General features: G+C 36.1%; 1 protein-coding gene across 10 annotated transcripts in view; it reads left to right on the forward strand.

Moving 5' to 3' along the window:
- Positions 1–18134, forward strand: part of LOC149569727 (katanin p80 WD40 repeat-containing subunit B1 homolog KTN80.4-like) — a 75703-nt gene that overhangs the window by 13887 nt on the left and 43682 nt on the right. For all 10 annotated transcript variants that reach the window (XR_016362796.1, XR_016362797.1, XM_089822449.1 and 7 more), the window contains one exon: positions 2946–3016. Coding sequence is in view for 8 of the 10 variants with exons in the window: in XM_089822449.1 (XP_089678575.1) it covers positions 2946–3016 (71 nt within the window). In the remaining 2 variants the exon portion in view is untranslated. The remainder of the gene's footprint in view (positions 1–2945; positions 3017–18134) is intronic.

Below are 18134 nucleotides of genomic sequence, written 5' to 3' on the forward strand. Positions count from 1 at the left end.
TGAGTGTTACTATCGTGTATGAAATATGTTGAATGTTAAATGGTTTTGGATCGTGTTACAATTTTGCAATGTTCAAGTATTTCAATTTGGTATGTTATATTGAAACATCATTTCATAACTAACATTTCAAGGTCTATATGTATAGTATACACCACCCCCCGCCGTTGTTGCGAAATTGAGGCCCTTTGTCCCGTCATCCCAGAAACTCGTCCCAGCATCCTGACATAGCCTAATGCCAGTGTTACATTGTTTACAACAACCAAACCTTTTAAACAACTTGCTGCAATAACCAAAAGAATAAAGAGTTACTTGGGGACACGTTCTCAGTTTTTTTTCAGGCTTCTTTATTTTGAGGATGATGTATAGGGTGTATCCCTATAAATTTTGCATATTGACAATGAATTCCTATAAGCAATTTGGCTTTGACTCATTTTTCATAAATTTGCCATAAGAATTCATCTAGTTCTTACATGTTAAGGTTATATAATGTATACATGCTTGCTTTATCCATGTTTTCAAACGATATATTAAATTTTCCTTTATATTTTAATTTTCCCTAATTTTATATAACTATCTCATAAATGGGCTTGAAATCAGCATCTTGAAAACGTTCCCATGTGCCACAAAAACTCAAGGTAACCTTAGAAAAAGACAACTGACATGGATCCCGATTACACATTGTTGGACAAAGTCTTATGAGGAAAGACAAAATATGAAAGAGGTGCTGTAATTGTATATTTAAAATCACCTAAGAATTTTGAAAATAGCATCATTGAGATTCTCCTTGGGTGATGTATTCTGTAGATGCTTAACTCAGTAGATTTCCTAAAAAACTTGTCCCCATCCAGGTAGGGCTCCTTGAATGCATGCATTATCATGTAAAATGCTTGAAATCTTCCATTTCAGTACGCTCCAGGTTGGTGTCTTCAACCATCATCCACATTGATAGAATATTTGTTGAATGGATGCATTATCATATAAAAACCTTGAAATCTTCCATGTTAGTATGCTCCAGGTTGGTGTCTTCAACCATTATCCACATTGATAGAACATTTGTTGAAGGGAGAGCTTCCTTAAAGTTGAACTTCATCCTTGCAATCCTTGATAAGTTCAGAGTTTTGACAAGCTGCATTTGATCTGAGGAAAAGATGAATAAAATAATAATGTCCATTAAGTGACATGTTGAAAACTTCTTTTGGAGTAATTAAATCCAAGGCTTTTTATGCATTTTCAGGAATTTGATCTCTTGGACTTTTGAGAACTTGACACGCTTTTAATATTTCAGAAGTTTGAGCTCCCCATGGATTTCATAACTTTGGAGTGGTTATGGAACTTTTTGAGATTTTATCCCTCTAAGGAATTTTAGGACATTTTGGTCTTCCAAGGAATTTGAGATTTCACCCTAGAAAGGAATGTCGGAAATTTCACCTTGTCAAGGAATGTTGGAAATTTTGAGTGGTTGGGGATTTTACGAGGTTTAGGATTTTAGTGTGATAAGGAATTTTTTTAGGAGATTTAAATTCCCATCAATTTAAAATCTCCACCCAAGACCTTTTGCACTGAATTTTTGGAAATTTGGCCCCAGTAATGATATTTCTGGTTTTTTAGCTAGAGTTGGGATCTTTTCCTTGACCAACGTAACGTATTTTCCCGACAATTTAATGTTTCAGAAATATAACTTTTGCCTGACTTAGGAGTCGTTTGCTTGATTCATTGACTATAGAAACTCATTGCTTGAGCAATAACATAACCTTTCTTAAGCCACAATAATAAAAACTTAAAAGCTCTCTAGAAAAAGCGCCCAAACGGTATAGCTGGAAATGGTAAGCCAAAAGGAAAAGCAACACACCAGAAAGCAATTACAAAGGAAGGAAGGAGGTCGCTGTTTCAAATGGATGCTTGTGCCATTCCAAGGATTGTCAGTGCTCTTTATTTTAGCAGACAACAAAATATGTGCCAAAAATTATATCTAAACTTATACAAATCTGTTATGGGGAAAGCCTGGTGTTTACTTTCATGGTCTGCCCCATGAAAAAATTGCCACATTCATGTAGCGGGTTTATTGTGTTTTTGCATTCTGTGTAAATTAGGATATCCACAGGATCGACTGTTCTTTACGTTTGAGGTGCCACAATGGAGACAGGGGGAGGGATGGAGGACAAAAAGTTTTGTCTAAGTCCACTAATGGTGACCCCATCCACTTGGGAGTCATTATCCTTTATATTGACTGAGTTCTGTCTTACTGTTGGCTTCTTCCAGCCATGGTCGACTAAAGGATTATTCTTAGAAGCCATTTCCAGCCATTTCCTTCCAGACCTTACATTTGCTCTGGTTGCCCTTTGTTGTGCACTGATTGTGCTGGTCAATATTGCGGTGATTCTTCTTCTTACGCTGTCCATGCTTCCTTGACTTTACCTTGTACACTGCTGTTACAAATGTGGCTCTTGTCGAGTTGTTATTTTTTACATAATTTACTTTTTTCTGAATAGTGATCCCTTCATGTCAAGAATTAAGTATTAAATTTTGTTCATGTCAATTTGTGCCTTTTTTTCATTACCTTTACAGTGCAACAATGTTTATGTGGAATGGGTTGCATTAATTTTACTGTTGTTATCAAATCTTGTTCAGAGTCTGTAAGTATTGACTGCATTACTGTTTAGAGAGATGTAAACTTATCATTATATTAACATGTAGAATGGGCTGCGTTAATTTATCATGTTTACTTGATATTTTTCAGAATCTGTAATTATTTTTTTGCTATGTAGAGAGATGTAAACCTAGCATTATATAATCAATATCGTGACAGGAGTTTGTTATGAATTTGAACCACCACATAGTTGTCTACTTGTACTGTATCTTATGCTCAGGATCAAATTTAGCAGCTCTTACATTTTGATAATAGATAGAACTGAAAGATACTAATGCATATTCTTTTTCATATCCAGGTTCTGCAGACAGGACTGTGAAGTTCTGGGATCTTGAGACATTTGAGCTTATTGGGTCAACCGCACCGGAGGTGATGTTTTAGAATGACTTTTATATAGTTACGCAGATGGCTTTATTGGAAAGCCAATTGTTTGAACTTCTGTGACATTAATATTTCTAGGACTTGCTTATGAAATTGTGAGCCTGCAAGCTTTCAAGCATTGCCTTGAAATAATTTTGGACTGAAATCTTTAGTATGAGATCTATGTAGCCTATCTGAATAATAGAAACTAAAAACTGCAAAGACAGCCTTTTCTGATAGTACATTAGTCCCAAAAACTCTTATAAGTCTTCTATAAATATTTTGGGGATAATGGCCTGTCACCTCAAGACGCCAACTTGTCCCCAGTTTTTGAATTGATTATGATGGTCTTCCATTATAATTGTTTTGACAGCCTTCTCTGACGTAAATTTTGTCTAGGCCTTTGCCATAACTTCTGTCTGTGAACTTGTTTGCTCCTTCAATCGGGCAATTGTCGCCCACAGTTATCATTCATTGTTCTTTGTGAAGCATTCCTGGGCAATAATCTGTCAAACTTATGATCCCAAATTAGTATTAGGTTTCGTATCTCACTTGAGTTTTGTCTGAAGCATCATGAACATCATGAATGCCTGTAATTCGTTTGATTTTATGTTCATCTGTTAGTGACGAAGTCAAAGGCGTGAACTGTTACACCTTTTTTTTATTTTAGGCCAGATGACCACTTTCTTTTAATCCGTAGGAGTTTGGTGTAATTGGCTTTTGGAAGGTCAACATTCAATTAAATGTATCTCCTTGAATATATTTCTACTTAAAGTAGTTATGTCCTCTTTGATTTTCACACTTCTAAAAAATATCTCCGTCTCAAGTTACTGATTTATATAACTAAACCTTATCTACTCGCTCAAAATTATTAGCAATTGGCTGTTTAACAAAATAAACATATACCAAGGACAAATATCTTGATCCTCCTCCATCTGAATAAATTGTTGGAATTTGGACGAGCCAATGTAATTTCTAATCAATACATTATTAGTATAATTAGTTAGGTTTGGTTAGGGTAAGTTTAATTACTAAGTTGTCGGTTTGGATTCTGGTTGGTATGTGAGTTTGACATTTGGGTTTAAAATTCGTTCAAATTTTTTTGGGCTGGGTTCGGGTTCATTTTCAGTTTGTCAGTACAAGTTTTTTTTAATAATCAATGAAAAAAAATGCTGCAGCAAATAAGTGCATACACCATATGCTAATATTAAAGCAACTTAGAAAAATACACCTCTACATATATTAATGATTTAGTTTGAATGGCATTGACAAAATGCCACAGTACACCACCATATCAATGTTTCAGTTCAAAAACAGTAATGTCAACATTATTAATCAGTCATACGTGATCAAATATCATTGAAAATCCTCAAAGAAATTATCATTATTAGGCAGTTGCTGATTAGAAGCCCATTTAGTGTCACTAGCATCAGTAATCTCAGTTGCAGCAGCCCAATTAGTGTCACTAGCATCAGTAATCTCAGCTGCAGCCTTAGGATGAGCTTCAACATCACTATGTATCTCATGATCACCATCATCAATTGCAAGTGCATCAAAGTGGGCTCCCAACTTCGGAGACTCTAGCTCAACATCCCAATGTTTTGCTTCCCCTTTTTTATAGGTGCCCTGTTTGTGAGTTGTGAGCCTAAAGTTTGAATGCACAGAGACCAAGTTATATGCCTTCTTGGACTTTAGTCAGTTGCAGTTTATTCAGTGGATTAAGGAGTATGTGCTCCAAGTCCTCTTAGATGATGATGAACTGGCAACCTATCAAGATTTACAAATTTCAAATTATAGAGTGAAGAGTTTTGAATATTTATCAATAAGAAATTAGAAATTAGAATCTTAAGATTAAAGAACTTACTTGTGATAAAGTTTTGATGGCAATGGAGTGCAAGTGCCAATACGTTTGCCCATGGAAGTACCACCGTTTATGAGCACCGACATTGTTCTTGTCATCAAGAGTTTCAAAACCAAAATCACCGGTTACGAAACTCATAAATTCAGACATTGCTCAGGTCATAGGTGCTCAAAAAAGAGTCTTCAAAGGGCTGCCTTATACCCTTGAGCAACATCAGGATCTTTGTATGGGGCAACTCTTGTGGTATGGTTTGTCTATTGTGAGAGTTTGGAGGTGGCCAAGGACAACAAGAATTTTGCATAAGAGAAGTGACAAGCCTGTAATGTACTCAAGGGAATTGGAGGTATGGGAGAATGATGTGATGCTGGAAATTATGTGCTAAGTGACTGAAAGCACAGAGAGAAATGTGGAGAGTTGAACCAGTGAAGACATATCCAGTTCAGCATACATGGTGAGGCTCCAATCAAAAAAAAAGTAGAGAAAAAGGACGTTGTAATAAGGGATGGATAAATTGGTTCAATTCTAGTCAAGTGATTGTTGAACAGAGGCTCTGAATACAACATTAGGAAGCTGTACCGCTGTGTGGCAACAAATCCCAGTAATCTATTCCCACACACAGTCATGTCTAATCCCAGCCTACCATCTCCTAGAAAGATTTTAGGCAACTAACTGAGGGTAGTATGCCTACAGTTTGACAAATGCTATGTTCATAATTATCAAGGTACGTGGGAATGTTTCAACAACAACAAGTCTTCAAATCTGCAAATAGGTGATTTAAGCAGCCCATTACAAAAGTTGCGGTTACAGTCATGGAAGATTTGAAAAGCAGTGTTTTCTTGGAGGCATTTAACAACACATTCAATAGTCCTCAGCTAAGAGACTTACGGAAAGAGAGAGATTTTGGTTGGTTATACGCCCTTGGGTTGCAATTATAACAAATAGAATCTTCAAATGATGTTTAGAAACTTATTTGACCAATGTAGAGCAGGCAGATTGTAGACTCTTAAATTGGGCATTACAACCTTTAATGGTGACTTTGGTCCAGCCTAGGTTTATGGAGCATCCAGATAAACGGGTTAACCTTGTGATTGCTTCTTGTCTCAATGATATTATATGAATATCATCTCCTATAATAGCCTACAATGATGTGGTGTTGAAGAAAGTTTTGCATCTGATAGTGAAGAACTTGAAGGATTTACAAGTTAAAAGAATCCCTTTGAGGTAGGAATAGATTTGCTCGAAATACGACGACATTGGTACGCCTGATCATGTTTGTGGGGTTCGTAAATACGAGGAGGAGGCTAAAGAAATTCAGACCAACACACGGGAAAATGTAGACAAGATAAATTCAGATGTGGATAAGGCACATACAAGTTTCTACGTTGGTGATTTGGAGGTTAGTTTTGACAAACATGTTGATGAGGCCATCTGTAGTCGAAGTAATAGCATGTCTAGAGTCTTTGTGTGATGAACCATATGTTTCTCATACACACAATATAAATTTAGAGGAATAATCCAAGATGACATTGCAAAATGATGAGCCTCTTCAACATGACAATAATGAGATGCATGCCTTAAAGAACCAGTTAAAGGTTAGTGAAGACATGGTTGTAGCATTTTTGGTACGTCATGACATCACTCACAAGATGGTTGAGGATCTCTATAGGAAGGTTCAAAAGGGAGTGGAAGGAAATTGGCTTTTTGGTGATTTGCAAGTAGTCAAAACAGCCCTTGAATCTATGAAATCATATTATTTATGTTTGCTTTTCGACAAGGATTATATTCTTAAGCTTGTTGAAATATATGTTGATTAGTTGAATAAAAGAAGGAATGAGATTTATGGAGCTCAATGGGGAGCTTAAGTATGCTCATGAGACATTGGATGATATTCAGATTCTTCTTCAGGAAGCAAAAAATTAGGTTAGGATCACAAAGCGTTTTTGGGAGCATGAGGGTAAAGAGAGGCAGGACTTTTTCCAAGAAGTAATTGATGAACTTGATAGCATTCAATAGACTTATGACTTGGATAGTTGTTCCAAAAGGCCAAGTACCAAAATTGTAGAGCACATTCAACTTGTAAGCAACCCCATGTTTGAAGTGGATGCTGATTGGACTTCTAGTAATCCCCTTTTTGAGATAAATGAGGGAACTCTTTTTGATTGTCATGAAGAGGATGATCTTGAGTTAAGAATATTGGATCTAGATATAGTTCCTAGCGGTGAATCTTGGTCATAGGATTGGTGTGGTGAATTGACTATGGTTGCTCGTCCTTTGATCAGCCCAAATATGGTTCCCGATTTCAACCCATATAAGAGTTGGATGGATTTCATACATCAGCCATTGAATAGATCTTGGTGGATTATTGATGAGACTTATGAGTAGCTTGTTTCTTACATCAACTATTTAGGTCGGGTTGTCACCATCTACTGGGTTATACATAGCGCCTTGATACATTTTTACCTCATCATATTAGCTGGTCATGACAACAAGGTTTGGGATCCAAGTGTTGACTGTATCTATCTATGGCATTTTGAGGATTTTGTTGTAGTTCTACACACTTTGAGACCGGATGCAATTATGATCATAATTGTACAGCCTACAGATGCAGCAATACTTCATAGATTAACATGGGATCCAAGGATCTGGTTGATGGATGGGTTGCAGTTTGACACTGTGATTTGAAGTGCATCAGGATTTGTTTTCAGATTGGGCTACAAAGCTACCTGCAAATTCATATGGGATCCTGTTACTAATTGCTTGAGGACAAACAATCTGGAGGAGGGAAGATTTCTAATGTCCCTTTTTTGGGCCATTAGAAAATTTAAAGACATTCATATAATATTAGAATTGACTATGAGAGCGTGGGTTCAAATTATAAAAGGTCAATTTAGTATTATAAAGTGGGCTAAAAATGACAAGGAAAGATAAGACGAAAAGACAGGAAGGGAGTCAAAGGGTGACAACTTTGAAGATTAAAAGGAGAGAGGCTCATTCAATAGGGGATGCTTGGTTTATGATTCAGATTTTAGTTGCTCTCTTGTGAGAGTTATTTCGAAAATTTCAGCTTTCATCCAGTAGGAGGACGAAAACCCTCATGCTGGAAGATAGTGGACTCAAACCCATTGTTCGTGAAGACGTCACTTCAGGGGTCTCGCATGTGCTTACATGTTCTTTTCTTAGTATTCCAATCCGACTGTAAACTTGTGTTTAAAGATTGAACTTTTGAATAATAGTTATTTTATTGCTGTTGTATAATGCAATAACATGTTTTAAGAATCTACCGGTTTAATAAAGCAACTTTGTATGTTTGAGTTATGAATATTATTTTGAGGAAGCAACCAGGTAAATATCTATTGGGGATATTTCGGTTTCTCGCATCTTTCCATCCATTCGATACTATTGTCACACCTGTTTCGGTCCATGAATCCTTGATGGGCAGCATGGCAGCCTCTACATGGGTCACGATTTCAAATCCACACATAATCTCCTCCCCTCGGCATTGGTCAAACCATTTCCACATATTTCCATAATGGGGAACATCTGTCGATTTTATAGTGGGGGTTTCCGGCGCCAAAACCACTTCCAACCATTCCCTTAAAGTTGAATCTAGAAACAAACAAAACAACAATGCAAAAAGAAACTAAACCTAGAGAAATTATTTTATTTTGTAAAAAATGCAAAAAAAAACAACTTTCATTCATACACATCAGATCAAAATGCATCTGCAATCATATTATTTTGTTACAAATTAATACATATCAAAGAACCAAAACTTGGAGTAGCCAAGACCAACTTGACTCGTGAATCAAATCAGAATCGTCTACGAATCGACAAAGTGAGAAAACCCTTGAAATTTGGAGATTTTAACGAATTAAAACTTTTTCCATGCACCCTTATTGAATATAACTTAAACACACTATAACATCATCAAATAGAAGCTAAAATACATAAACAAAGAACATGAATAATAAATCCATCACATACGTAAAATGTAAATTGTAATTTGTAGCTGAAGTAAATAGAAAACATAGCATCATATGACAGATATATAGAATTATAAATGTTGTCAAATCATAAATGTATGTAACATGAAGATCCATAAAACCAATGACATCAAATCATAAATGTATTTAAGATGAAGATCCATGAAACATGTCTATCTGTAAACTAAATGAAAAGACAAATCTATTTGCTCTAGCTCTAGCTCTAGCTTAAGCCTATTACACCTCCTCTCTTTTTGTCATACTCAACAAAAAGGTCTTTTAGGGTTATACGAAAGAGAAATGTGGAAAACAATCATTAAATAATTTGTATTTTTTTATGTTTGTAAGTTGCCCAATTGGGTTGTCCAATTTTTCTATTCGATTCATGTCGATTCATGGCAATTCATGCCAAGAAATCACCGATTTGATTCATCGATTCACAAAAAGTCGCCTGGCTTGAGTTGAGTCGTTGAATCACGTGAATTATTGTGATTCTCATTATTCTATTTGTAACATGCTAAAATTTCAGGAACTAATTAATTCTTAAATAAAGAAATCAGATCCCATTCTTAACCAAATGAAAAGAGATATAGTTAAACAGTTACTCAACTTCTTCATATGAAAAGGAAATATGAGCTAACTATATTCTATAATTTTAAAGTAATTAGAAATTAACAACCATCTAACTACTAGCTCACATGTCATTTAGATATTAACTACTATTTCACTTTCAGTGCATATTAGAAATATTCTAATGGTAGCAACATAAATTAGCAAACGAAGTACAAAAAGAAACATGAAAAGGGTTGCCAGAAATTAAGCAATTGATGTCATAGAGTTGTACAAGCCTTGGCATCTGGAAGAGAAGAGAAGCATTACCATGGGCTTAACCTCCAAACTGCGGACCCTTAGTATCCTCACACAATCTCCAATGATAAAGGCCATCCCTACCTTGGGAGTTGGCATGGCACACCCTTATTAAGCCACTGAGCATCTTGGTGTTAGAGTGTCAACTAGTCAATTGTTGAGATTGTGGACACATTCCAATCAGCCTATCTTACAATTGCTAGTACTTTGACCTTTGGTGATCATGGTGGCAAGCACACCATTAACTACCTTGGCCAAGGATTTCGAATGAGCAACTTATGTGCCCGATCACCCACCGCTTGACTTGACAACAAAAAAAATACAAGGATTTCTATGAGCTATCTTTATGCTTGATAAATATTTAAAAGACCATAGTTCAAAGTCAAGAGAATCTTAAAAAAAACAAATAAAGGTGGCAACATAAGCCTAACCCATGACTTAGTATATTAATTTCATTCCTATATATTCATGCTTGCTTGAGTAATTATGATATATATATTGAAGTTAATGAAAGATCAACCCCACAGCTCTCAAAAAACACCTACATGCAAACACTTGTCACAGAGAAAGAGAGAAGCAAAAGCTATGGAGGTTGGAATTGCTAGATCCATAGATGAGAGTCATGAGACATTCTTGATGAGCAAGAAGAGAGATAGCTATAATCAAAAGTGAATGAATAAAATTACAAAGAGATCAATCCTTATAAAAGGACATTAAAACCCTAACAGGGTAAAACCTAGGTTGCATGATAATAATTAATAAAAGAATTAATTATTATATGCCTAAAGTTTAGCTTAAGTAAACTATAGATAATAAGTGAATTAATAATTAAATCAAAATAATCTAATTAATAAGGCAATATCTTATTACTTTAACACCCCTCTTAAGATAAACTTAGGGAGTAGCCAAAAACCTTGAAACTATTGCTGAAAGCAAATTGGGTTTTGGCAATAGGGCTTGATGAGGTACCCGAGCACAACCAAATCTCTGTAAAGAGGAGAAATAGAGAAAACCACATGGGAAAAACCCTACTCCAAAAAGAGATGAAAAGAATGTTTTAGAACATAGGAACAAAAGATGATCATGAAGAACACCATTGAAGCATGAAGCTGCAAACACTACCAAACTGCTGATTAGAAGAACCTTCAATGTATAGAACATGACTAGGTAGAGAAGACTAAGTCTGAAGAGCTGATCAATCGAAGATGGAAGGTATCTTCATGGCCTCCAAAAATAGGAATGAAAGAATGTCTATATTATAAATGATCCATCTCACTGAAATGCATAGGTATCCAGTCACTGCAATTCGCTAGTACATAGGATCAAATACTGAATACGTAGCTGACTCCATTGAACCAAGAAAGAAATGGAACCAACATAACCCCCCTATAATGCTGAGAGGTTAGACATGAACAGTGAAATTGAATGCAATATCTCCTGCAAAAAGTAGCACTAGGAACATTGAGAGTGCAAAAGAAGTACAAACACCTATAATGGCACATGTCATCGACACATCATGAGACTAATGTCATGGAAGGAACACTCACTTGACAAAGGAAGATGGCGAATATGGCCAACATGAAACCCCCCAAGGCACTTTATAATGTAGTGCAAGTACAACAAAACACAAAGATGTCCAAGATTCTAAAATGCAATAGAGTGGCACTTTATCTCAGTGTGTTTGCAAAAATACTAAAAAAGGATGTCAACAAAGATAAAAAAGAGATATAAGGCTGATACAACAGATAGTACAACCCATGAAAAATCATCAGAAACAACAAAATTGATCCCTGGACCTGAAACAATCAAGATATCCATCAGAATGCAAAAAAACAAAAAAATTGAATGGGATGTGTTTGGAGTAGAATCTGGAAAATAGAATGTCTCAAAATATGTCTATTAGAGTGCAAAAAAGAACTTCTGACTTTGACAGCCAAAATAGGGCGCCAAACAACATCAACAATCTAAATAAATTGCACCATCATGATGGGCTCAGAATCAACTTTTCGACACTTCTTTCAGATCGAAAAACAGAGTCCAGATGAGCAAGTTATGGCCAAAAAGCCACATGTATGTCAAAAAAGTGTTAGAAAAACAAAAAAATTACCACCTCAGGGTTTGTGCCAAACCACATCAAAAAATGAGTTAACAATATTTGAAATTGCTTTCGGGAAGCGTGTCAGTTCTGTACCAAATTGCCTCGATTTGTGCACCAAACATCTCAATTTTTGTACCAAAATCATAAAATTACTTCTCCGAGATACATGCCAAAAAATCAGAAAATCTCCACATCGGGAAACATGCCCAAAAAAATAAAGAATCACCACCTTGGGAAACGTGCTTTATCTGGTAGCAATACTTTTTAGCCTCAAATTCCAGCTATGTCCAAATTGGACAAATTTTATGTGAAAATAGGGATTTTTGGGTGCTCTGAGCTCAATGGTGATGTCCGTTTGGGATCAAAATGTACCAAAAAATGGTGACCCCCCAGATTCAATACAAAAAAACTCTAAAAATGTAACCCTCTCAACAAAAGGCACAGATCTGAAAGCCAAGACAAATTTCTCATAAATAGAACAGGGGCATGAAGATTTGGAGCTTTGGTACCATGTTGAAGTTGATGAAAGATCAATCCCACAACTCCCAAAAATCACCTACATGCAAACACCTAAAAAGAGAGAAGTAAAAGCTATGGAGGTTGGAATTGCCAGATCCATAGATGAGACATTCTTGACGAGCAAAAAGAGAGATTGCTATAATCAAAAGTGAATGAATAAAATTACAAAGAGATCAATCCTTATAAAAGGAGATCAAAACCCTAACAGGGTAAAACCTAGGTTGCATGATAATAATTAATAAAAGTATTAACTATTATATGCCTAAAAGTTTAGCTTAAGTTAACTAGAGATAACAAGTGACTTAATAATTAAATCAAAATATTTTAATTAATAAGGCAATATCTTTATTACTCTCTATATATGTGTACATATTTCATACCCACCCAAGTATGAGTACGGACGTGATATTACTATACTAAGGCATGATAGCTTGCAAGGTATATATCTATATATATATATATATATACACACATACGTACATATTTCATACCCACCCAAGTATGATTATGGACGTGATATTACTAAGACATGATAGCTTGCAAGGTACACCAAGATCATTCCACAATGAAGGTAACATTTCTTATTTAGTTCTTTATAGTGTTTTGCTTATTTGGATGGCTCATGGTAGTCCTTGTACGTACTTGCTTGTCAAGCTGTTCTAGTCCTTGGTCTAGGTGGTTAGGCTCATACCTGTTGGCCTGTTGGTGGATTTGGATGTCCCCTTCCTAACTTACATTTTGGCAACACTTCCCTTGTCGTCATGCTCTTGCAAAATGGAAATGGTCCTATATAATAATATATTTCCAATAATTTGAAAAAAGTAATAAAAAAATGGCACAGTCATTTTAAATTTCTAAGGTGTTCATTTTCCAAATTCATCTCAGTGGTTAACTAACATGTCACATAACACACTTATAACCAAATTTACATTTCACAAAAATCAAAATATCATTAACTACTTTATTGATAAATCAATTGCACATGACCCATAACTCTTAACAAATTTACCGAATAGCTAACTTCACATGAGTTTTCCAACGGATAGAATATCATTTAATGTAGCAAGATTTGGGATGTAACACTATTATATATGCTCTCATACATCTTGCCAAAATGAACTAAGTATACAATAATAAATTAAAAAAACTAAAAATTAATCTATAAAATTTACAATTATAAAAAAAACTGTTACAAACAGTTTTTTTTTTTTGAAAACAATAAAAAACAAACAAAAATACCTGAAGCTGCTTTGAATGCCCATGTTTCTGAGTTTTTCCTTTATTGACTGCATTTTTGTGGCCTTCATTCTTGAGTTTTTTGTTTACTGACTGCATTTTTGTGCCCACATTTTTGTCTTAGCTCGTCTTTTTCTACCCGTGTATGCCTGTAACTCATCTTTTTCCTATGCTTATCCTTTTCCTCCAACATTATTTGCTATGCTTGCCGTTTTCCCGCCGAGCTTGCGTTTGCTATGTTCATTGTTTTCCTGCTGAGCCTGGGTTTTTTGCTAATTTCGGGTATTAAAAAGGAAACAAGCAAAGACAATACACGGGTGACTTTAGCCTTTAGGTTTAGCAAACTAAAGACAAACAAACAATTCATGTCACCTCAAATTTGGTCAAACAAAAAATCCATGTCAGTTTGGGTGTTAAAAACGAGATCCATGTCAGCTCAAATTCAGTCAAACAAGAAAATTTGCTCAAATGCAAACAAATTCGTCTCCAACTTGCTTGGCAATTTTAACATTTAGTCAAATTCATTGGTCATTTGACCAGGGTCCTGCTCGATGTTTTGGCAGCGAATATGTCAGAAAAAAGCGAGCTTGAGTTGAATTTGAATTAGCACCAATTTGACTTTCAAATTCAGTGCTAGACCACCAAATATGGTAACTTAGCTTTATTTTATGCAGGTACAATAATCAAAGCTTGTAACAGATTGCCTTTGTTTTGTTGAAATTGATAATGGGATGGACTATATGGTTGAAAAACTAAGAACCATAATGGAAGCCAAGGTGCCTGACCTAATATAAGCATTTTTCAAAAGGTGCAACATATCATTGTTGACTGTTGGAACGAGATGATCATGCCCTTGCAGTTGCTTGATCGTTGACGTATCAACAGAGATACTTACATTGCCAAGGTGAGTGGCACCATATAGAGATGAAGAAGTTGGTGTTGGCGAGTGTTGTCTTGATTGAGTTTGGGCACTTCATAATTTGAAAGAATTTTAATGTTTGTGCTTTTCGAGACAAGTATAAAAAACTTATTTTCTAGAGCTGAATCATGTGCATCCATTAACTCTCTGGTCTCTTCTTTGTTTGGCTGTGTTTTCTTTGAATTGTATTAGAGCATACTTTATTTTATCTGGGTACAACGATCAAATCTTGTTAGAGTTTGCCTGTGTTTTGTTGAAATTAATGATGGGATGGACTAGAGTTCAAAATCTCATTCTCGGCGAGGCTAAAAAAAAAAATATCTTGGCAAATGTCAGAGAGAAAACAACAACTTCGCGGGAAAATATCAAGAATTTTAAAAATGGCTTTAATTTAATTAAAAATGCATTTTTTTCACAAAATTAAATAAGTAGATGCATGAATTCAGTCAGTAAATGAGTAAACAAACCAAACAAGCTGATCTAGATATATATAAATGCAATAAGTAACAAAATCACATCCTCATGTGGAATGCCGATGTAGTCATAGACTCTGAACTTTGAAGCAAGCTACAAATACCAAATTGTCTTTATCAAAATATAAGAAAATACAAATGTCAAGTTCAATATGAAACTAGTCTACATCTTCCTCTTCCCCATTCCAGTAGTTCTAGTAAAAACTATGAGAGAGGGAGGGGGTCTAGCAGCTCTAGCCATAGTAGTCGTTTGTGGTAGTGCCAGTGTTGGCCCTGGCAATGACTCCTTATCATCCTTATCCTCACTATCACTGTGCTCATTCTCACTGTCCTCACTCTCATTGCCCTTCTCTTGAATGTCGTCTAGCCCCATTGCAAAACCATCCTCCTCCATAGCTTCCCTCTCCAACTCATATATCATCCTTCGTGAATAGTAAAGGTTGCTCCTGTGATGTCCAATCACCAAAAGGATCTATGTCATCCAGATCAAGTGGCTCAGTTGTTGCTGACATTACCTTTCTTATGTGCAACTTGAGGTTATAATGCACAAAGACACTATCATTTAGGCGTTTTTGTGCCAACTTGTTCCTCTTCTTTGTGTGAATAGATTTGAACGAGCTCCAATTACGCTCACAACTAGATGAGCTACAAGGCTGACATAAGATGCGAAGAGCAAGCTTTTGCAGTTTTGGGACATTATCATCCCAATTTTGCCACCAAGCATTTGGAAGATAAATACTAAGGAGTTAGAAAGCAAGATTAGGACAAGTTTTTGTAGCTTAGGATTCATCTACTTATCATGCATGTGAGAGACTCCAAATTTCAAATATTGTTCCTAGGGTCTGAGTGTTTTTGCCTCTCTTTGCCAAGGCTGAGGAGAATAGTTTTCCCGTTGCATTTTGGTATGCTTCCATCTCGAGCACAATGAGGTCTCTCACCGCAATGTTAAGTACCATCCTCTGCATGCATTTGCTAAAGCCCTCCATGACCTCTCCACTGGGATTTGCATATGATGGAGAGAAGTGGTAACAAGGGTTGAGGAAATACCTTGCTGCATGAATGGGTTGGTGGAGCCGATTTCTCCATCTCCTATCAATAATATCCCATATGGGCTGAAATTTTAGGCTCTCTCCCTTGTACTTATTTTTTATAGCTTCTTTCACCCTATCCATGGCCTCATAAAGGGACCCCATTGGGGTTTGTTCCCCATATACCAAGCGGAGAACTCTAACCAAGGGCTTCACCACCTACAATTGAAAAGTAGAAAACAATTATTAATCAGAGAGTAGGGTTATAAATTAATAATGAAAGGCTTGATTAATAAGTACAAATTTTTTTTTCCAAATTTTGAAGTTTCCAAATTACCTCCATGATTTTTGTAGCTCGATCAAAAAAATAGATGTCAAACACAATGTGTGCAACGCTCTGCCCATCAACCTTCTTTGAATAACTTGACTATAGACATTTTGGACACACAAACATTTGCCTCAAAGGATTCATATGATGAACACTATGCAACGTTGAAAAAATCATTGCAAGTCTTGTGACTGCGGGTCTAACCAACTCCTTGTCTTCGGTGTAGTCTCTCATCAAGCGAAGGACCCAAGGGTGATTTTAGATATATTTTGTTATCTTCCTTGCTTCCTCTACAACCGGTTTCACCCAATCCAATTTCCCTATATCCTCCAAAAGAAGGTCAATAACATGCGCTACACAAGGAGACCAAAAGAGTGTGTTATGCTTTTCTTGTAAGATCCTACCCGTTGCCACATATGCCATCGCATTGTCGGTTATGATTTGCACCGCATTTTCAGCTCCAACCTCCATCACAACATTCTCTAGCATTCAAGCCAAAGTCTCAACCGTCTTTATCTTGTCTGAGTTATCCAAGGATTGAAGAAGACTACTTGATCCTTGCAAGAAACTAAAAAGTTGATGATGGTACGGTTTCTTCCATCCGTCCATTCATTTGAAAGTATGGTGCAGCCATACGGTTTCCATTGTAACTTTTGCTCTTCAACCACATCTTTACCCCTAGAAACAACATCTTTCAACAATTACAAGCACAAAAAAACAAGAAGAGATTAACTTTAAGTCACAACTTTGATTAAGAAAAATTACTTCCAACAAAAACAAGTAAATTGTAAAACTGTAAAAGTATTAAAGTTTGAAACAAGTGAACTACCTCCCACTCAAGGCTGCAGGAGTAGGTGGCTTGTTGCCCTTTCCCGCTACCATACAACCAGTCACAAGATTCAGGAAATATGGACTCATTGCAGCATTGAAGGAGAGCTTGTTAAAAAACCAAAAATCATCACATTGAATGTCAAGTTGCTCATGCACATCATAGTTCCATCTAGTACCCTCCAATGATGGTTGTGCTCGAGGTGTGTTTCTATGCACAAAATAACCATCAATTGAAGAGTTTTGTGGTCTACCAGAACCAACAGATGTTGAAGTTGAGCTCGAGGCCTTGCCATAGGTAGGTGTGTTATGTACTGTAATGAGCCCAAGCTTCTGTGCGCAGATCCGTGGGCCACGAAAAGAGCCCACTATCCCCTCAAGTGCTTCTTCTTCTTCATCAAGGGTGATTGGGATACCTAGTCACATGACACAACCCGCATCATTTCATTATGAATCATGATAATTGTTTTAGCACAATCATTAGTCGTGATTAGAAAATAATAAATGAATCTTAAAAGGAAACATACCTGGCGATTCATAAATGGCTGCCCTCATGGCCAATTTTGCCTTTTCCCTTTTCAACTTCTTCTCGTCTTGGGCACTAAGCAAAGCTATCATCACCCTTTTTATTTCCTCCTTAGTCACATCACAAACCCTTGTGTCACACTTTTCTATACCAGCAAGGTGGTACTTCAAACGAGATGTGCCTCCACGGATTTGTTTTTCACATTTCATGCATATGACACTATTATACTTTGTTCCTTTAAAGGCATATTTCAATGCAAAGTCTCTAGCCCCTTTAGGTTGCGTGCCTATGAATCCAGATGGACATGCTATGGCACCATTGGGAGATGCTGCAACTGACCAGATGTAGAGGAAGCCATATTTGCTGGAAAATTAGAGAATAAAACAAAAAATGTATTAGCCTTTAGGTTTTGAAATTATTGAGAAAAACTTGATTGTTTTTGGAAAAATTACAATAAGATG

Source organism: Cupressus sempervirens, chromosome 3 (assembly GCF_028749045.1).
Source record: "Cupressus sempervirens isolate cs-2001-9-10 chromosome 3, ASM2874904v1, whole genome shotgun sequence".
NCBI lineage: Eukaryota > Viridiplantae > Streptophyta > Pinopsida > Cupressales > Cupressaceae > Cupressus > Cupressus sempervirens.